Source organism: Mastomys coucha, chromosome X, assembly GCF_008632895.1.
Source record: "Mastomys coucha isolate ucsf_1 chromosome X, UCSF_Mcou_1, whole genome shotgun sequence".
In the NCBI taxonomy this organism is placed as follows: Eukaryota; Metazoa; Chordata; class Mammalia; order Rodentia; family Muridae; genus Mastomys; species Mastomys coucha.
In genome coordinates this window covers 128,680,410-128,702,855 of record NC_045030.1, presented here as the reverse complement: position 1 = coordinate 128,702,855, position 22,446 = coordinate 128,680,410, and the positions used below count along the sequence as shown (strand labels likewise).

Sequence of the window (22,446 nt, the reverse complement as noted above, 5' to 3'; positions counted from 1 at the left end):
TGAATTCAGATAGTTCCTGGGTGGGTGCAGTTGTGATCCACCAGGAACCAAAGTTCCCAAACTCTGCAGAACACCTCCTCCAATGACATTATACCTGCTAATCATCTCAAAAGCAGTATCACTCAGCTTGGGATTAAGTATTTGTGAGTAGAGAGGACGTTTCTCATTCAAACCTAATAGATAAGCAAGAAAATAAAGAGTGATGTGGTTTTCAGTGTCTCCAACTGAGGTTCCAGGTTGGGCTCCATGAAGCTCCAGGTCCCAGACACTGCATTGTATCATGGGAAGCTGGATTAGGGCATTCCTTCCTGGAGTTCCAGTTTTGACTCCAGGTTTTTATTTCATGCTGTCCCAGATTGGATGAGTGAAATGGCTGACAGTTCAGGAAGGGAATGTGCTGACTTGCCCTTGGATTCCAACCTGAAGTTTTGGTTTAGATTCTAAGTCTGACTCACAGTTGTCCTAATCCAGCTTAATGTGGTAAATAGGATGACTGGCAGATGACCAGGTGAGTAGGAAGGGACTTGGCTCAGGAGTCTCTATCTGTAGTTTTGGGCCAGGATTAGTGGTGGTTGGGTCATCATTAAGCAGGGAAGTGGAGTTGAGGGATCTTTAAGTAGAATTCTGGATTAAGTTACACTTGTGAGGCCCCATGGTAGATGGGGTGTACAACAGGGGCAAATGAACTGACCCAGAGTTCCTACCCAATGTTCTGGTTCAACTATGTTTAGCATAGTTGGTGGAGTGGTAGATAGGGGATGGGGAGCAAATTTTCATATCTGTTCAGTTTCAGGTTATTGAATCCACTAAGTTTAAGATGTGTGCAAATTTTTGTATAGCATTTCAAGTGATTATATATTTTCAGAAATTTATTATAGTGTAGGTGGAGCCACTGGGAGATCATGGGGCCTAACTTATGACATTCCCCTAGAGAATCTTCTTATTATAATTGATATACTTGTATCTACTGACTCTGCAATTAAATATTTGAGGATAAATTTGCCACACTATACTGATAAAGAATAGAATGGGAAGTAAATGCACATAGTAACTAATACTTAAGATGTCCCAACATATCTATGTGTTTCTTTCTCCTAGATTTTCTATTGTCACAAATCCTAAAAGTCTTCTATGAATTCAGAGTTCAGTCCATTACCAAGTTCTCAGTAAGCTTTAGAGTCAGTGATAGCTATGTCTGTATCTCATTATTTGCAGGCTAACTCTACTGTGCATTCACCTAAATTAAAATTCCTGTTAGCACTCAGGTTAAAATGTATTTGAAAAGAAGCCAAGGAATTTTATGCTTATTGAAGAATATGGTTCACTTCCAGGGGTCTAAGTACCTACTGAAGAGAACTGACTATTATACATTTCATAATGATTATAACCTGCATGGGATTATGATCAGCTTTTCTATGAAGAGTTACAGATAAGAGGTTAAGACTCAGGAGGGAAGAGCAGGTTGGAAAACAATGAAGTTTTGCAAAACAAAGGACCACCTGAGTATGCAGTAGTACAAACATTTGCTTAATAATGGTTAACAGAAGCATTGTTTAGACTTAAGAACTCTGACCTTTCTTTATTCCTTGCGGCATAGTTCTAAGAGTTACTTAGATGTTCATAAAACTTTATCCAGAATAGGTGTGGAAGAGAGGATTGAAAGAAACCATAGTGCCTTCACTAACTACGCATAGTAGGGAGTTCATAGCCATTTAATTTAATTTTAATTATTTTATTTATTTACAATCCAGTTGTTGCCCTCACCCCCCCACACACACAGTTCCTCATCCCATTCCTCCTCCCCTTTGCCTCTGAGAGGATGCTTTCCCCCCATCAGACCCTCCCCCTTCCCTGGGACCTCAAGATGAGTTAAGCACATCTCCCACTGAGGCCAGACCAGGCAGCCTACTGCTATATATGTGCCAGGGGCCTTGGCCCAGCCCCTGTATGCTCCTGATTGGTGATTCAGTCTCTGGGAGCTTCCTTGGATCTAGGTTAGTTAAGTCTTCCTATTGGGTCTCTCTTCAACTTCGTCAATCCTACCCCTAATTCAACCATAGGGGTCCTGACTTCAGTCCAAGGGTTGTGTGTGAGTCTGTCTCAGTCAGCTGCTGGTAGGGCTTCTCAGGACAGCCATCCTAGGCTCCTATCTGTAAGCACACCATAGTAACATCAGTAATAGTGTCAGGCCTTGGTGCTCCCTGCCCACGCCATGAGATGGATCCCGAGATGGTCCAATCATTGGACCACCTTTCCTTCAGTCTCTTCTCCATTTTTGTCCCTGCAGTTCTTTTAGACAGGAACAATCTGGGTCAGAATTTTTGACACTGGATTAGTAAGCCAGTCCCTCCTCTTGAGGCCCTGTCCTTCTACTAGAAGCGGACTCTTTGAGTTCCCTCTCCCCAATGTTGGGCATTTTGGTTAAGGTTTCCCTCATTGAGTCCTGAGAGTCTCTCACCTCCTGACTCTCTGGAACTTTCTAGAGCCCCCCCCCCCACCTCCAAAGGCTGCTTATTTCCATTCATTCTCCTGGCCCTCTGGGCTTCTCTCCTGTTCCTCCTGCCCCCATACCTGATTGTGTTCTTCCTTTCCCCTCTCCTCCACTCTCCCATCCAGGTCCCTCACTTCCTCTGCCTCCTGTGATTATTTCCTTCCCCCTTCTAAGTGGAGTTGAAACATCCTCACTTGAGCCTTTCTGCTTGTTACATTTCTTATGGTCTGTAGGTTGTATCCTAGGTATTCTGTACATTTTGGCTAATATCCACTTATCAGTGAGTACATACTATACATTTCCTTTTAAGTCTGAGTTACTTCACTTAGGATGATATTTTCTAGTTCCATCCATTTGCCTGCAAAATTCATGATGTCCTTGTTTGTGATAGCTGAATAGTATTCCTTTGTGTAGATGAACCACATTTTCTGTATCCATTCTTTAGCTGAGAGACATCTGGTTTGTTTCCAGCTTCTGGGTATTACAAATAATGTTCCTATGAGCATGGTGGAGCATGTGTCCTTGTGGTATCGTGGAGTATCTTTTGGATATATATGCCTAAGAGTCGTATAGCTGGGTCTTCAGGTAAAACTTTTTTCAATTTTCTGAGGAACTGCCAGATTGATTTCCAGATTGCTTATACCAGTTTGAAATCCCTCCAGGAATGGAAGAGTGTTCTTTATCCACATCCTCATCAGCCTATGCTGTCACTTGAGTTTTTGATCTTAGCCATTCTAATTGGTATGAGATGGAATGTCAGGATGGTTTTGATTTGCATTTCCCTAATGACTAAAAACTTTGAACATTTCTTTTTGTGCTTCTCTGCCATCGGAAATTTTTCTGTTGTAAATTCTGTACAGCTCTGTACCCCTTTTTAAATTGGTTTATTTGGTGTTTTTGGAGGTTAGCTTCTTGAGTTATTTATATATTTGAATATCATTAGCTCTTTATCAGATATATAGGGTTAATGAAGATTTTTGTTCCAGTCTGTAGGTTTCTGATTTGTCCTATTGATGGATGGTGTGGTGTCTTTTGCCTTACAGAAGCTTTTCACTTTTCATGAGTTCTCATTTATCAATTATTGATCTTAAAGCCTGGGCCACTGGTGTTCTCATCAGTAAATTTTCCCCTGTGCCAATGAGTTCAAGGCTCTTTCCTAATTTCTCTTCTATTAGTTTTAGTGTATCTGATTTTACATTGAATTCCTCGATCCACTTGGATTTTACTTTTGTGCAAGGTGATAAATGTGGATCTAGTTTCAGTCTTCTACATACAGACCGCCAGTTTGACCAGCACCATTTATTGAAGTTGCTTTCTTTTGTCCACTGTATGGTTTTTTGTGCTCTATGCTTCTTTGTCAAAGTTCAAGTGTCCATAGGTGTGTGGGTTTACTTCTAAGTCTTCAATTCTATTCAATCGATCTTCCTGTCTGTCTCTGTACCAATAACCATGCAGTTTTTATCACTATTTCTTTATAGTACAGCTTGAGGTCAAATATGGTGATTCCCCCTGGAAGTTCTTTTATTGTTGAGAATTATTTTGGCTATCCTGGGTTTTTGTTTTTTCATATGAAGTTGAGAATTGCTCTTTCCAACTCTATGAAGAATTGAGTTGGAATTTTGATGGGGATTACATCGAATCTGTAGACTGCTTTTGGTAAGATGATCATTTTTACTATGTTAACCCTACCTGTCCATGACATGGGAGATCTTTCCATCTTCTGAGGTCTTCTACAATTTCTTTTTTCAGGGATTTGAAGTTCTTATCATATAGATCTTTTACTTGCTTAGTAAATTTGGCAAGATATTTTATACTGTTTGTGGCTATTGTGAATGTTGTTGTTTCCTGATTTCTTTCTCTGCCTGTTTATCATTTGTATAAAAGAAGGCTACTTATTAGTTTGAGTTAATTATATATCCTAGCACTTTGCTGAAGTTATCAGTGCTAGGAGTTCTCTGGAAGAATTTTGGAGGTCACTTAACTATACTATCATGTCATCTGCAAATAGTAATACTTTGGCTTCTTCCTTTCCAATTTGTATCTCCTTGATCTCCTTTTCTTGTCTAATTGCTCTAGCTAGAACTTTGAGTATTATATTGAATAGATAGAGTGTGGGCAACTTTGTCTTGTCCTGGATTTTAGTGGAACTACTTCTAGTTTTTCTCCATTTAAGTTGAAGCTGGCTGTTGGCTTCTTATATATTGCTTTTATTATGTTTAGGTATGTGCTATGAATTCATGATCTCTCTGTTCATAGCCATTTTTACCTAATAATTTTAATTGGCATCTTAGTCAATGTTATTTTGCTGTGAAAATATATCATAACCACAGCAACTCTTATAAAAGAACACATTTTTATTGGGACTTACATACAGTTTCAGTGGTTTAGTCATTGTTATTGTGGGGTGCTTTGGCTGCATGCTGGCAGACATGATATTGGAGATGCTGAGAGTTCTACATCCAGACCTGCAGTTAGTAGAAAGAGACACTGGGACTGGCTTATGTTGCAGGAAATATTAAAAAAGATCACCCCTAATCTCTCCTGTCCTGCCAGACCACTGTTGTACTACTGATACTGACTGGCCACATCAATATGTCCCAGCAGGCTCCTGCTATTTTCTCCTAGCTAGTAAAGTCATCTCGCTTACATGCAACTCCCCACACACCCCACAATCAGTCATCTAGCGCCTAGTTACCTGGTAGAAACATGACTTTTAAGGCTTAATTATCCAATCAGGTTTATATATCAATAAGATCACAATTTACAAGATGCCAATACAATAATTTCAGAGCCAAATGATAAAGACAATGTTTTAACCCAATTATTCTAATCTTGTGAAAACCGTAACTACTTGTGGCTCTTTGAAACCACAAGGAGTCTAGATCGTCTTCCTGTTCATTTGCCTCCATGATGATTTCTCCCTGCTTCTTTTCTCCTGCTCTCTAATCTCTTTCACTCCTAAACTTCTACCTCCACCTCTCTATTCCTGTCCAATCACAGGCCTGTCACTGCCCTAATGTGATTGGACAGAGAAAATGCTGCAACAGGCTTAAACTTTTGAAAGCCCAAAGTGCATACTTCCTCCAACAAGACCATACCTCCTAATCCCTCTCAAATAGTGCCATTTCCTGGTGACCAAGCATTCGAATATATGAGCCTATGGGAGCCATTGTTATTCAAACTACCACAATTAGTAAACAATGTATCTTTGTAAATTATTTTTAATTATTTCTTTTATTTTTATTTTTTGCAATTATTGTAAGAGGGCCTCTGTAACTTTAATTTTTTTCAAAACCTACTTTTAATGATAGTCCTTAAACTCTTTAACCTCCCTTCTAGCCTACCACTCACCACCAGAGGTAGTAGAAAAGAAAAGATGCAGGAGAAGTGGACCTGTTTAGAAATGGTTCTTTGGAGCAAAGCCCATCTGTGTTGTCAGGAAATCAGCAGCTCAGTCTACTTGTATTCACTTCATGGATATACCAGCAGTCCAGTTCAGAAGTGTAGAGATAGCAACAGTGGTGGCACAACCTAGCAGAAATAGCCAGCATGAATCAGCATGAGTCAGCAGGAGGGGAGCAGAGCCAACAGGTATGCCAGGAAAAGTTCTCAGCTGTGTCTCTCTCATCAAAGCAAAGATCAGTGAAGATTCAAGACCAACAAGCTTTACACAGCTAGCACTACAGGCAAGCCCAGCCAAGCCATCATCACTGTCCATTGAGTCCTATTTATACTCCCTCCATATATCACTTGTCTTTCATGGGTCTTGCCTCACCAAAGGTCTTGTCTTAACCCGTGATTCTGTGTCAGCTGACATTACTCTGCCAGTCAGCCTGAGTCCGCAAAAGTGGAAAGGAACCACAACACATCACCAGACGTTTTTTGGTACATTACTCTCTATGGAGTCCCAACAAATGGAGCTCAACTACACAATGTATGGCAGACCAATACATGTGTGTTGTTAGCAAAGAATCCTTTATTATATATCTTTCACATGCTTGCTTTAGCAGAACATCCTTTCACCTGTGTCTGCTTCGGCAAAACATTCCTTCACTCACGTGTCTACTTTAGCAAAATGCCCTTTCACTTGTGTCCACTACAGGAAAACACTTCTTCATGTGCTTGTCTCAGCAAAACACCATCCAACACATCTGACTTTCTAAAGAACCCTTAATTTCAAGTTTTGATAATTGCTTAACTAACCAGTTCAGCTACCCCCATCCAGAATAAGCAACACCCAGTGATCCTAGAAACAAAAAGGGAAATCGCTGTCCATACTGCTTGACTTTTGAGAGTAAGGCATACTAGTACTCTAACAGTCACCCTGGATTTTGCCTTTCTTGCTTGTGAAGAAACATGGGAACTTTGATTTTAATGAATCTGATTCTTCTAGAATTATACACTGTCTTAGACTAGAAAGATGCATTTTTCAGCCTTCCATTGACAGAGGTGATTCAACCCATCTATGCTTTTAAATGGACAGAGCCACGGGGATATTAGAGTGGGCAACTAGACCAGATTGCCCTTAGGATTTAAAAACACTACATGCTGATCCCCTGCTTTCCTGTCAAAGGTTTCCTGCAACCAAACCCTTCCAATATTTAATTACCTCTTCCTATGCTCAAACTGAAATAAATTATAAAAGGGCCACTGACAGATTGCTTCAAGAGTTATAGACCTTGGATTACAGAGTGTCCACAAAGAAATCCCAATTTTGTACATCAGAGTCTACCTATCTTGGCTATCAGCTAAGAGGAAGCAAAAGGAATTGGTCTCGGAACAGGATTGTTGCAATCCTTCAGATCCCAATTCCAAAAACTAAGAGACAGGTTCAATAGTACCTAGGTGCAGCTAGCTATTGCTATCTGGGGATACCAGAGTTTGTGGAAATAGCAAGGCCTCTATACACCAGCACAACATGGGGGCACTGAGCGCTAATCTGGACTGAGACTAAACAAGAAGTTTGAAGCTTTAAAAACATCTCTGACTTTCAGCTCCAGTACTAGCACTTCCAAATGTTTCAAAATATTTTCATCTGATTGCCCATAAAACAAACACATTACAAAAGGAGTTTAAACCAAATTCAGGGCTATCGAAACACATGGTGACATACTTATACAAACAATTAGACCTTGTAGCCACAAGATGGCAGACCTGTCTAAGAGCTGCAGCAGCTACTGCTAGTTTAATGGGGGAAAATGCAAACAAGTTAAAAGGGTTAGAATATTAAAAAAGAAAAAACTTTAGCCGGGCAGTGGTGGCACATGCCTTTAATCCCAGCACTTGAGAGGCAGAGGCACGCGGATTTCTGAGTTCGAGGCCAGTCATGGTCTACAGAGTGAGTTCCAGGTCAGCCAGGGCTACTCAAAGAAACCCTGTCTTGAAAAAAAACCCAAAAAAAACCTTTTTTTTTTTTTTTTTACTTATTCACTTTACATCCAGCTCACTGCCCCACTCCCAGTTACCCTCTCCCACAATCCTTCCACTACCGACTTCTCCTCTGAGCTACTGACCCCTCCAGGGTATCCTTGCCCCTACCCTGGCACTTCAAGTCTCTGCTAGGCTAGGGCATCCTCTCCCATTGAGGCCATACATGGCAGCCCAGCTAGTAAAACATATCCCATGCACAAGCAACAGCTTTTGGTATAGTTCCTGTTTCAGTTGTTCAGGAACCACATGAAGACCAAGTGGAAAGCCTAGGTCCAGCCCATGTATGTTCTTTGGTTGGTGGTTCAGCCTCTGAGAACCCCAAGGGTTCAGGTTAATTGACTCTTGTTGGTCTTTCTGTGGAGTTCCTATCCCCTTCTGGGCCCACAATCCTTCCTCCTGTTCTTCTATGAAAGTCCCCAAACTCCATCCACTGTTTGGCTGTGGGTGTCTGCATCAGTCTGAGTTAGTTGCCTCTCAGAGGTCAACATGCTTCTGTCTGCAAGCATAACAGAGTATCATTAATAGTGTCAGGGACTGGTGCTTGCCTATGGGATGGGTCTCAAGTTGGGGCAGTTATTGGTTGGCTATTCCCTCAGTCTCTGCTCCATCCCCTGTGCCTGCATTTCTTGTAGACAGGATAAATTTGGGGTTGAAAGTTTTATTGGTAGGTTGGTGTCTCTATCGCTCCACTAGGGTTCCTGCCTGGGTACGGAGGTGGCCTCTTCAGGTTCCATATCCTCAATGTAGTGAGTCACAGCTAAGGTCACCCCCATTGACTTTTGGGTGCTTCCTTATCCTATCCTTATCCCAGGTCTCTGCTTTTTCCTTGAGATGCCTCCCACCTCCTCACTCCCATCAGTTGCAGATTTCCATTCATTTTCATGGCCATCTAGCCATCACTCCTGTCCTTCTCCATCCCATCCTGAACCTTCCATTCCCCTCCATATCCCCTCTCCCACAAAGTTCCCTCCCTCCATCCACCTCTAATGACTATTTTGTTTCCCCTTCTGAGTGAGATTCATACATCCTCCCTTGATCCTTCATTATTTAGTTTCTATGGGTCTGTGGGTTGTAGCATGGTTATTCTATACTTTATGGTTAGTATCTACTTATAAGTGAGAATAAACCATGCAGGTCCTTTGGGGAGTGAGTTACCTCACTCAAGATCATATTCTTGAGCCCCATCCAGCCTGAAATTGTTGATGTTTTTGTTTTTAATAGCTGAGTAGTACTCCATTGTGTCAATGTAACACATTTTCTGTATCCATTCCTCTGTTGAGGAACATCTAGGTTGTTTCCAGTTTCTGGTTATTATGAATAAAGCTGCTATGAACATAGGTGAGCAAAAGTCTTTGTGGGATGGAGCATCTTTTGGGTATATGTCCAGGAGTGGTATAGTTGGGTCTTAAGGTAAAACTTCCCAGTTTTCAGAGAAAACTGTCAAGTTGATTTCCAAAGTGATTGTACAAGTTTGCACTCCCACCAGCAATGAAGAAGTGTTCCCCTTGTTCCACATCCTTGCCAGCATGTGCTATCTCTTGAGTTTTTATTTTAGTTATTCTAGTGGGTGTAAGAGGAATCTCAGAGATGTTTTCATTTGCATTTCCTTTATGACTAAGGACTTTGAACATTTTTTAAGTGCTTCTTGGCCATTCGATATTCCTCTGATGTGAAGTCTCTGTTTAGTTCTGTGCTCCATTTTTTAATTGGGTTATTTGGGTTGTTGGTGTTTAACTTCTAGCTTGCTTCTTGGGTCCATTTGCTTGAATTTGTGGGTGGATATTGTTGAAATTTGTATTGATCTTGAAATATCTTGTTTTATTCATATATGGTAACAGAGAATTTTGCTGGGTACAATAATCTAGATCATCTTGAAATAATCTTATTTTATCAAAGTATGCTGATGGAGAGTTTTGCTGGGTATATTAGTCTAGGTTGTCACCTACGGTTTTTTTATGGGTTACAAAATATCTTAGCAGGCCCTTCTAGCTTTTAGAGTCTCTGTTGAGAATTCAGGTGGCTTATGATAGGTCTGCCTGTGTATGTTACCTGGCCTTTTTCCTTGCTGACTTTGCTGCTTTTAATATTCTTTGTTCTGTAGAGTTTGTGTTTTGATTATTGTATGTCAGGAGAATTTTCTTTTCTGGGTCCAGTCTAATTGGTGTCCTGTAAGCTTCTTGTATGTTTATAGGCATCTCTTTTCTTTAGGTTGGGAAAGTTCTTTTATATGATTTTGTTGAGAATATTTTCTGAGCCTTGGAGCTGAGACTCTACCTTCTATTGCTATCATGCTTATGTTAGGTCTTTTCATGGTATTTCAGATTTCCTGGATGTTTTGTGTAGGGAGTTTCTTAGCTTTGACATTTTCTTTGACTAATATACCCATGCCTTCTATTGTATCTTCTATGCCTGAGATTCTCTCTTTCTTTTCTTGGGTTCTGTTGGTGATGCTTGCATCTGATGTTCCTGTTCTCTTTCCTATGTTTTCCATCTCCAGGATTCCCTCAGTTTGTGTTTTCTTTATTGCTTCTGTTTTCACTTTCTGGTCTTGCACAGTTTTATTTATTTCCTTCACCTGTTTAATGGTATTTTCCTGTATGTCTTTAAGGGATTTATGTGTTTCCTATTTAAAGGCTTTTTTTTGGGTGTATTTTCCAATATTTTCTAATATTCATTTCCTCTTTGAAGATCTCTTTCATATCTATAAAGACCTCTATCTGTTTGTTTGCATGTTTCTGTATTTCTTTAAGGGATTTATTCATTTCCTCTTAAAGGCCTCTATTATCATTATATAAGATTGGATTTAAGGTCATTTTCCTGTGTTTCAGTTGTTTTAGGATATCCAGGGCTTGCTGTAGTGGGGTAGTTGTTCTTTGGAGGTGGCATATTGCCTGGGCTTATGTTGATTGTGTTCTTTCAAGGGCCTTTAGCCATCTGAATGGCTTTGGTCCCTGGATGTTCCTGTTCTAGTAGGAATTGGGAGGGGTGAGCCTCAATGGTCCTGGTGTGGCAGGGTATCCTATGGTTCTGGACCTGCAAGTCTGTATATTTCAGGAGCTTCAGGTCCAATGAATGTGGGCAGAGAGAGGTTGAAGGAGAATGGTGGTCTCCCTGGGCTAGCAGGGTGCTCAAGGCAGCTTGGTTTGACCCAGAGGACTCTGCCAGCAGGAAAGATGGGTGGAGGAAGGGAAGCTTACCTATGTGGTTCAGGAGTCTGATGAAAATGAAGGAGAAGTGGTAGGGGAATGATGTTTTCCCTGAGATAGCAGGCTACTCAAGAAAGCTTGGCTTGACCTAGAGGGCTCAGCCAGCAGGAAAGATAGTTGGGGAAAGGGAAGCTAACCTGTGTGGTTCAGGAGTTTCAAGTCTGCTGGGGGTGTAGGGGGAGAGGCAAAGGGAGAATGGAGGTCCCCCTGGAATATCAGGCTGCTCTAGGCAGGTTTGGTTGGCCTAGAGAGCTGGGTCAGGCTTTCTTGCTCTCCATACAGGTTATTACTTGGATTCAGAGAGACCCAGCTGACCTCTGAGTTCATCACTAGTTTCCCCTTGTTTGAATCCAGTGATACCATTTGAGTCAAGCAGGTAGTCAAGGGGAAATGAATAAATCCCTTAAAGAAATACAGAAACATGCAAACAAACAGATAGAGGTCTTTATAGATATGAAAGAGATCTTCAAAGTGGAAATGAATATTAGAAAATATTGGAAAATACACCCCAAAAAAAGCCTTTAAATAGGAAACACATAAATCCCTTAAAGACATACAGGAAAATACCATTAAACAGGTGAAGGAAATAAATAAAACTGTGCAAGACCAGAAAGTGAAAACAGAAGCAATAAAGAAAACACAAACTGAGGGAATCCTGGAGATGGAAAACATAGGAAAGAGAACAGGAACATCAGATGCAAGCATCACCAACAGAACCCAAGAAAAGAAAGAGAGAATCTCAGGCATAGAAGATACAATAGAAGGCATGGGTATATTAGTCAAAGAAAATGTCAAAGCTAAGAAACTCCCTACACAAAACATCCAGGAAATCTGAAATACCATGAAAAGACCTAACATTAGAACAATACCACCCACAAGGTGTTTCTTTGCCCATTTCCAGGGGGTAATAAAGACTTTCTATTGGTTTAAATCCATGTCTGAAAGGTCTTCTCTAGTGGATACCCCGCAACAATTACAATTACAACATTTCCGCCTATGTTTTTCTCCATCCAAACTCAAATACCTCTTCTTACTTTCTTTCAAACTCATCATAGTCATTTAAAAAAATAATTAGCTCTACTTCCTAAGAGCATATAATTTTATCAGGATTCTAATATCTTTTTAAATTAACTAACTAATTAATTAATTAATTTTACACTCCATATTTTATTTCCCCCATCCACCCTCCGACTGCTCCACATCCCATACTTCCTCCAGATCCCCTGTCTTCACGTCAATGTCCCCACCCCCCATGCTACCTGACCTCTAAACTCCCTGGGACCTCCAGTCTCTTGAGAGTTATGTACATCATCTCTGAATGAACACAGACCCAAAAGTCCTCTACGGTATGTGTGTTGGGGGCCTCATATCAGCTAGTATATGCTGCCTGGTTGGTGGTCCAGGATCTGAGAGATCTAGGAGTTCCAGGTTAATGGAGAATGATGTCCCTCCTCCAGGGTCACCCTCCTCCTCAGCTTCTTCTAGCTTTTCCCTAATTCAGCCACAGAGGTCAGCAGCTTCTGTCCATTGGTTGCATGCAAATATCTGCATCTGACTCTTTCAGCTGCTTGTTGGTCTTTCAGAGGGCAGTCATGATAGGTCCCTTTTTGTGAGCACTCCATAGCCTCAGTAATAGTGGGCTATTGGGACCTCCCTGTAAGCTGGATCCTACTTCGGGCCCATCCCTGGACCTTCTCTTCCTCAGGCTCCTCTCCATTTCCATCCCTGCAGTTCTTTCAGACAGGAACAATTATGGGTCAGAGATGTGACTGTGTGATGGCAACCCCATTCTTCCACTTGATGCCCAGTCTTCCTGATGGAGGGGAGCTCTATAAGTTCACTCTCCCTACTATAGGACATTTCATCTAAGGTCCCTTCCTTTAAGTCCTGAGAGTCTCTCACTTCCCAGGTGTCTGGAGTTTCGCCTCAACTTCCTACCTCCTAAGATTGCCTGTTTCCATTCTTTCTGCTGGCCCTCAGGGTTTCAATCCTTTGCCCTCACCCAATACCAGGATTCTAATTTCTTAAATCACCTACAAAAATCAATTGATACAAGATGATCCAATAGAAAAATTCCACTTTAAACATCTACTATCTTTAAGAAAATGGAAGAATGATCCTGAAAACAGCCTTATACCTAAAGAGAAGCACCTCAAAAAGTAGAAGAAAGCCTTCAATACAAGAAATCATCACAGATCTTCAAATTGAATGGAGTCTGTTTGGTTGGACTGCAAGACTCATAGAAGTTTTTAACATCTGTCCCTTTCTACTACTTCTCACCATTGGATTGAGGATATCTGTCACTAATACTCCATACTTCTGCCACTGCTTCCAACATGGGTGAATGTTATATGACAATACTTTTCTGATGCAGAGAATGCATACTAAGTATGACATTGGAATGAGAAAAATCAAAAGACAAAAAGAATGAACTTTATCTATTTAAATTATTAATTATTTTATTTATTTATATTCCAGATGTTGCTCCTTCCTAGTCCCCCTCCCAGGATTTTTATTTAATAACATTTTATTTAATATAAAATGCTAAAAGTAACATACTGTTAACAAGAATTAAAAACAAAGCCATTACTTATTTTACTGACATTTTAATACTTTTGACAGCCTATATAAAGTAATAGGAGTGATATGAGTAAGTCATTAACTTACATTTTCATTCAAAGTATGAAATGCCATGTTATAAAAGAAACTCTATAGGTGAATTATGTTTTTATCATTTTTCTTCCTAACAAGAAAATGTTAATTTTTTATCACCAAAACCAGAATTATTGTGAATGGTTTTTAACTACTTTGCAAGTTAATTTTTGCTGGTGTTCTTGTTTGTTATATCAGCGGGTATTATGAATAAATTCAGTTTATTTTTAATCTTAATTTATTATTACTTGTGTGTATCTGTGTGTATCATGTATATATTTGTATATGTGTGGTGTGTTTTGTGTGTGTGTATGTATGCCCGTGTATGTGTGTATATATGTGAGTATAGAATCACATCAATTCCATGGAATGCATGTGAAAGTTGAAGGAAAAGCCTTGGAAATAGGTCCTTACTTTCTACCATGGCATTCAAGTTGTCAAATTTAGTGATTGTTCTTACTGTACAATTCCAATGCCCTAAAATCCAATTAATTTTAAGAATGCTATTCTTGAGTTGCTCTGAAATCTAGAATGTCAACTTTTCAGAGTAGAAACCATGTAAACACATAATGTTCACTTTTTCTTCTTTGTTACATCTTTAAAATGCAGTCCATTTCATTGCAACAATAAAACACTAAGAAAAATTAACTGGATTTTCAGTTCTTTGGTTGCTAAGTTATTGAATGACAGTAATGCTAACATTTCAACATGTGATTACAACTAAATTCTAATTTCAAAGAAACCTAGTGTGATAGTAACTGTTCCAAATATAGCAATATTACAATCATTAATTCTTTGTTTTCTACCACCTTTTATTTATACAATGTGGCATTTCAATTTATGGTACACCACATTTTGGATTGACCAAATATTTAGGACTCAATATACATATTTGGCTGAAATAAAGCACAATGAACCCAGCAGCTATAGTAGAAAAGAAGGAGCAAGAAATTCAAATAGAACAACATATACTAGGAAGCCTACATGGCACAGTAAGACAGAATGACTAGGAGCAATGTAAATACCTAAAGAAAGAATGGTCAGGGTTGTGGCTGGGCTCCTAAATGTCTTTCCAAGTTCAATGGTCTCAAGCTGATGGTTCCACAGCAGGCAGTTGAAATTTTTGAGCAGGCTAGTTCAAGGATGAAGATCAATGTAATTGCATTCCTGAAGGCTGTGTGAGGACTTGGGCTTCTCTTTCTGCTCCCTGCCCTCATGAGTTGAAAGGATCTCCCTCTGCCCAAGTTCTTTACCATGTTCTGTCTTGCCAAAGTCCCAAAGCAGTGCAGTTAAACAATCTTAGTGAAACTTCTAAAACAAAGAAACCAAGTTCTCTTCCTGACAAGTCTGTTATAGCAGGCATTTTGCAGGATGCCAGAAGGTAGACATCAAACAGATGTGAGAGAATGCCTCCAAGATGGTAACATTGAATCCCTGAATCCTGCTGACGAGATCCAACATCATAAAGATAAAGCTTGGGGTCTAAGTGGATAAAACAACTTTCTAGTTGCACTAACAACCAATAAACCACAGAAATGTTCAGTCTCTGAGTGGCTTGAGGCAGGAACTTGTCTTGTCTTTTCATTCTTTCTGTCTACAGTAATATTCCAAACTAATATTTAGTCAATGAGTATGAAATAAAGAATTGAGGCACTGCTGTCTAAGGAAAGAAGAGAAGGTAGCCATTTATAGTTGAAGACATCAATGGGTAGTAGTTATAAATTCTTTTACCCACTGTTAAATACAGAAGACTTTCTATAAGTAACCAAAGACAGCCTTAAATATAGAAGTTTAATACAACTTAAGGAATATAAGTATTGGCTTCAGTAATCACCTGGTCTTCCCAAATACATCCAGGGAAACTTAGATTGACCCTGTTGGTATCAAGTAAGGGTATGGATATAAATTACCATGACTTGCTGATCCATATCATATTCCTCAGTAAGACCATTAATGACAATGGACAAATGACTCAAAAGAACTCTCAATTCTTCCATTTTTAGTAATGGTAATTCTTTTTAAAAGCCAGTTACATATCTATATTTCCTGACTATAGTTCCTACAACATAAGAATCTTACATATGAACTCTGTGGAATTCATGAAAGAACACTGAGTACTTAAATGACACATATCAGTATTGAAAATTGGTTGAACTGTGAATTTCACTCTGAAAACGTGATCCAGTTCATGTCACTCCTCTGTGCTGCCTGTAGCATCGCCTTCAGTTGTGCATGCACATCAGCAAGCTTTTGTTGGTTTAAAGTACCCTGAAAATACCATCGTTCATAGCAATGCACAGGGATAGGGTAAATCACATATTTCAGTTCCATTAGTGGTAGTACATTTTGCAGGATTCTTATGAGCATGGACATTGTAATGGGGTTAGAAGAAAAACTAAGTACTCGGAGGTGGGAACAGTGGCTGAGAGCTGGGATAAGAGAAAATATTGTAGAATCTGTTATAAAGCAGTGATTCATCTCTAGATGCTGCAGGGTACCAGAGACATTATCTATGAGTGTTTGTAAAGGCTCACTATCTTCCCACGATATTGGGTTGTTACTGATATTCAGCAGCTTGAGGTGAGTGGCCTGAGGACACTGGGACAGAAATCTGAAGTCTCTGTAAGAAAGCTCACAGAAAGGCAAATTCAAGTAGTCCAGATCACGTGGCAGGACTCTGTAGGGAGAAAACAAAGAAGCACTGCTGAAGAATGAGGAATTGGTGAGGGGAACTACATCTATGAATCAATAATAAACCACTTTGCACATATGTTGCTGCAGCAACTAACAATGTGGGCTTTAAGTCACTTAATAGGTTTATAACCTTAAGAAATGTACTTTCCCACTCTTAGACACAGATTTGTAATCTTCAGAATATGTACAAGATAGTACTATGCTCAGTTCTATGAAATACTAAGTGAAAAAAATTAACCTACTTGGTACTTATAGTCCATGGGAAAAGAATTCTACTGTTTGGTGGAATGGGGTCAGGAATCACGGCCAAATTCATGTCCCTAAATCACAAGATTCTGGACCTAATTCTTGAGCATAACACATGAAGAAAAATGATCTGACATTATGAACTATGGAGATCATTTGATGAGCACATCTGTAAGCATGACAGAATAAAATCTCTTCTTCCACCACCATGCTTCCAGTTCATCTCTAGATAGCTAAAGAAAGGCTATGTTTTTTTTTTTTCATTAATCTAATTTGGGCCCCGTATTGTGTGCTTGTGGTTGGCTCCATAAATGAATGGATACAACTTTTTTTATAAACCTACTTTTCCCCTTATTATAAATAAAGTGCTTGACTGAACAGTTTCAAATTTCCAGTAGTGATACTGCTGACATTCTCATCACAACAGATTCCAATGTGGCTTACGAATGTTATAGAATAATTTCATTTCTTTCTGAACAACAGAGTGTCCAGGAAATCTGGTACCTCCCCTCAAAGGCTCACCTGAGCAATTTGTGTAGACGATTTGTTAGGCAAAAGAAAGACAAGTTTAGCTCCTGAAGGTTCTCCATTTGCTCAAGTTGGGTGAGGAAACTTTTGAATATTTTCCCATTCAGAGATGCGAGGGTGATTTTAGACAAACTAAGACTGTTCAAGTGGACCATCTGAGACAAAAGGGTATTGATATCATTCAGGGAAGCCTGATCAACTGCCAGGTGATCAGTACATAACAGATTCAGAAGTTTCAAGGTATTGTTATAGTCAGACAGTTTATCAATTTGCAAATCACGACAGCAAAGGTGTAAGGACCCTGAACTCTGTTCAACTTTACTCAGAAGGAAAGACAAAAATGCCCTTGTTCTCAAGTTACCATCAAGAGAAAGGTCCACTAGTAATTCAGTAGGATATCTGGACATCTGAGCCTCAGATCCGAAATTTACAGTGCTATGTTCTCCTCTTTTGCGAGAAGAGGTTTGAGAGTAAGAACAAGCATGAAAACAAAAAGATTTGGTCCTGATTTGAAAACACGTGGTCCTGCAGTCAGCATCCTGTCTCAAATCTAGGACCTTCAGTTTGGAGCCTCTGTAGGGGAAAGAAGAGATAACACATATGAGAGATAGCATATTTTAATATTACGCAAGAGCATTAATGATGATATATAGGGGGAAAGCCTCTTGTTCTTCATTCCACACAGCAAATAATAGCAAGCATTTCCTTTGAAAATACAACATACAGCATTTTATGACCTGTATTCTCCATTGATGCTAACCTGTTTCAGTTCTTTTATCTTCTATGTAATATATTCATCATGCAAACTAATCATTATCATCCCCACTCACATCTGCTACACAAATAAAACCTCTCTAAGACACTGGATTCTTTTAAATAATGTCAGAGGGAGTGCAAGAGCCAGAGGGGTTGGAAGACATCAAGGAAACAAGACCCTCTATAACAGGATCATTGCACATTTGAACTCACAGACACTGAGGCAGTGTAAACAGGGCTGCAGGTCTGCACCAGATGGGATCCTAGAGCTAAAAGGAGAACTGAATACACATGCTCCTCTCCCTAATCCCAAAGTTAACTCCAATTGATAACCATTTACAAATAAATTTTGTTTCTTCCAATGGAGTCCCACTGGGCAAACTACTCTTAATGGTGGACTGTAGGCTCAGCAGTAGATGGCTGACAGAAAACCAACTCAGTGGCACCTTTGGGGGTTCCTTGTCTCATAATGTATCAGGGCTTTTTTATTTCTATTTTTAAATTGTATTTATATATTCAATGTCTTATCTCTTTTTACCCTACAGGTTTTTCACATATGTATTATGGCTTCTAGTTTTGTGTGTTTATGGGATTCCTAACTGTGCAATAGAGTGGGTCTCTGCTTCTGTACTTTTTGTGACTTCTCTTGGGCTCTTTTCTTCTCTTTGCTTGTTTTTTCATATTCTGATTTGTTACTTTTATTTTATTTTATTTTATTTCCCCATAGTTGTCTTCTAAGGATAGATAGAAAAGTGAGAAAGGAAATGGGGAGAGAGTAGGAGGACTACAGGGGGGAACCATATTAGGATATAGTATATAAAAAATCTATTTTTAATATAAGATAAATTCAAAAACCAAATCAAACCTCAACAGTTAGACCAAACAGCCCCCATTCACTGTCAGCATTCACCATTAACTATCTCTGGTACATCTTATTTCTCTGCCACCACAGCCTGCAGACTAGCCTGTTGCTGTCTTACCATGTTACCATGTTATGCAGAATCTTACCGAGAAGCAGAGTTTAGGGCAGGAAGAACCTGAAGACCATCAATTATGGCTTTCAAGAGTGCACTGTGTGCTTCATGTGATCTTAATTTTCCGATGTGGAGACAGAAAAAAGGCCAAACCTTCACTATTGCTGTCAGTGTCTTCTTACACCCACCCAAGAAGGCAGCAGTGAACAGTGGAATGAAAAGTTCTCTTGGGATCTCCTCAAGTGATTGGATTATTATAAGCTCATTCTTGAGTAGACTCTGCATAGCAAGATCTAACAGTGTAGCTGGGTCCTTGTGGTCCATCTTCACAAACCTACATCAGGATGACACAAAAATGTTCAGTTGTGACCCAGTTCTAACAATGTAGAAAACTATACAGTAAATATATGAATCAGACCATGATTTCTACAGATCTCTGCTGTTGTCACAGAATAAACATTGATGAGTATATGAATTATAGTCAATATATGCTAAAATGACATTTGAAATCAGAAGTATGTTAGAAGGCAATATTATGTAGCTACCTACCTGCTAATATTTCCTTTGCAAAGAATATAAAACAACAAGAAGTAGAAATGTAAACATAAACAAAAGTAATATATTCATTTTATGGAAGCAAAAAAATACTAAACCATAAAAAGGAGCTATAATTAAAAGAGAAAAATGAAACCCCAGACCATCATCATAACTATACTTTCTGGCAGGTGAAGAAAGTTCAAACTTTCAAAATATACACATAAAAAGTGATAGTGTAGGGCTTTAAGATGATCTAATACAACAGGCAGAACAATTATATCCAAAATAAATCCAAATTATGAATACTATGTCTTTAAGGTAGTATCACAATGTAAATTTGTTAACAAATAAATACATGCATGGAATAAGGAACATGATGATTCAAACCTAAAGTCTTTGAAACACAAAGCTTCTAGGGAAGAGTAAGAATAAGGACCCGAAAATCATTGCTAGGCACTTTGGAAAACGTGGTCAAATAAACAAAGGATTGAAATTAAGGATCTAGAATGATAAAAAGAAATAATGAATCAGAACTCCCAAACAAACAGACACAGTTAAAAAGTCAGAAAAATTGGAGTGACTGCAGAAAGCAGATTTAACTAGACATCTTGACAAACAATCATCAAACAAATAAATTGAAGAAGAACTACAAGAGCAAACATTAAAAGCATCAGTTAACCATATTTCTGTTTATCACCTACCTAGTCTATGATTCCGTATTACAGCAGCTTGTACAAACCAGACGCTGTTCTTCAGTAGAATACCTTACTGACTGGGTTAAAAATCATCCTACTCAAGAGCAAAGAATTCCATTTACTTGACGCTTCTTAGAACTGTAATTCCAGGATACACAACACATAAGAAATCTTGAAAATACATTCCAAGCTTTAAAAACATAGGTTCTTTTATAGCTTAAAAGGTACAAGAGTGGCTGATTGCATCCTCCATTGTCTTGGTCAAGAACTGTGATTCTTTTATGTTCAGCAGAAGTCAAAACTGTCTTTCAAAAAGGAAGGATTTGCTAGATTGTGGAAGCAAAGGGTGGTTTCACAAATTGTTACAAATGCTGGTGAAATTTGTTCCAGTATTCGCAGCTCATGACAGATTACAACAAGGTCAGCATGTTCCTGGGTGCATATGTAAATGTTCAGAGAATTATTCTCAAAGTTCTTGGTTGTGCTGAAAGTCAGGTTTAACAATGCACCACAGATTTCATTTTGAGGGAGGGTCCCAAAGCAATAATACTATAATTTAATTTTTCCTTGACAAGTTTAACATTAAGAAGATATCAGTTCTCCTAAACTAATGTATATATTTTAATGCAACTTCAAAACTATCTGTAAACATTTTATGGAATGTTATGTAAGTTAATGATAAAGTTCACATATTATAGAATATGCATGACCAGTCAAAAATAAGTTGAAAGACCCCTGAAAAGAGAGTTATGATGCCAGACAAGAGAGACTACTATAGAAATCTAATTACAGCACCATAGTAGTGATGTAAAAATAGATAAACAGTCCATTGGAACAGCTTAGAAAGCCTGGGAATAGAATTCTATGCCAAGGGAAATTAGTACGTTTGAATGTGTTATGAAAAAAATCACTGGAACAAATATAGATATGCAATGTAAGGTGCTACAGAAAATCAGAACCTTAGAAAAGTCTTGAGAAAATTTAAGACACATACCACATATAGAATAACTGAAGATTAATTAAGGATAAAAGCCTAATAATTAAGCCATATAATATTTTGAAGAAAACACGCAAAATTCTTCTTTAACGGCAACATAAGAAGCAAGATTTCTAAATATAACTCAAATTTTAGAAGCAATGGAAGTGACTGATAATCAGTCTGATCATATTAAAATAAAAGTATTTCAACTATGAATCATATGTAAATCAGAAGTTAATTGACCAAATGGGATAATATATTGGTAACACATATTTGAGACATTTGGATAATAAACTATACATCTAAGATTTGAGGACAAAGGATTAAAAGTCTTGTATAGAAATGGACCCACTGATAAGTCACACCAAAGGCATCAATTACCAATGAAAGGATTTGTGGGAAGAGGGTTAAAAGATGTTGGGGGCATTCAAATAAAATGGAGTGTGATACTAAGCAGAATTTGCCATATATGTAGATAAATTGTCAAAGAACAGAGTAAAACTTATAAAAACATACAAAGGACAAAAAACATATGCCATGCTATTTTCATAGATGAAAGTAATATAAAAATGTATTTTCTCCTCTTGCAAAATAAACAGAACAAATTAAGGTAGAAACTTACAGGGAAAGAATAGGAAATAAAGGCAGTGTAGAAGAGAAGAAAATAGGAGTGACACTTATACAGAAATACATTTTGGTAAAGCTTAAATACTCTCAAAAATGTACTTTTTAAATGGAAAACATTTGGCCTGTATGTACAGATTCAATCATTACTGTTATAAAACATCCAAAAATACTGTGTCAATACTGAACATGAACAGAATTGCCTTGTGCTGTTATTCTTTTCACAATATAGGAAAAATTCATATGAATTTATATTGCATTAGGTATAAGTAATCTAAAATTAATTTTAAGTATAAAAGAGAATACATGTACCTTTCATGAAACTATACACATTATATAAAAAACTTGAGTGTTCTCAGAGTGTGGATGAAAATTCATTATGGATGTTCTGAAATCAATACACTATGAATACAAGAGTCAAGAATAAACAACTGAAATTACCCATCATGTGAAAAGGAAGATGCCCCCAAACCAGAAAATTAAACTGCATTTTATATTGATATTGTAAATATTCACAGAAATATTGTAACCACACTGGAGGAATAACAAAATATTTGTTTTGAGAAAGCTTTAAGTTTATTAAACAAGGAAAAACTAAGAAAACAGCACACATTTATTTATAAGCTAAAAATGG

The 22,446-nt window shown here is 38.4% G+C and overlaps 1 protein-coding gene across 1 annotated transcript; it reads right to left on the bottom strand.

Moving 5' to 3' along the window:
- Positions 1 to 13,616: 13,616 nt before the first annotated feature.
- On the bottom strand, positions 13,617 to 20,454 carry LOC116088615 (melanoma antigen preferentially expressed in tumors-like). Its single transcript, XM_031368110.1, has 4 exons — positions 20,216 to 20,454; positions 19,012 to 19,311; positions 17,242 to 17,820; positions 13,617 to 16,456 (listed from the first exon to the last, which is right to left on the bottom strand). Exons 2-4 carry the CDS (start codon positions 19,299 to 19,301, stop codon positions 15,943 to 15,945), a joined length of 1,383 nt encoding a protein of 460 aa, XP_031223970.1. The 5' UTR covers positions 19,302 to 19,311; positions 20,216 to 20,454; the 3' UTR covers positions 13,617 to 15,942.
- Between the last annotated feature and the right edge of the window lie 1,992 nt (positions 20,455 to 22,446).

Coding starts and splice junctions, on each gene's coding strand:
- LOC116088615 (XM_031368110.1), bottom strand. CDS start 19,301: ATGGACCACAAGGACCCAGCTACACTGTTAGATCTTGCTATGCAGAGT. Junction 17,821..19,011: donor GCCCTAAACTCTGCTTCTCG/GTAAGATTCTGC, acceptor TTTCCCCTACAG/AGGCTCCAAACTGAAGGTCC. Junction 16,457..17,241: donor CGTCTACACAAATTGCTCAG/GTGAGCCTTTGA, acceptor TTCTCCCTACAG/AGTCCTGCCACGTGATCTGG.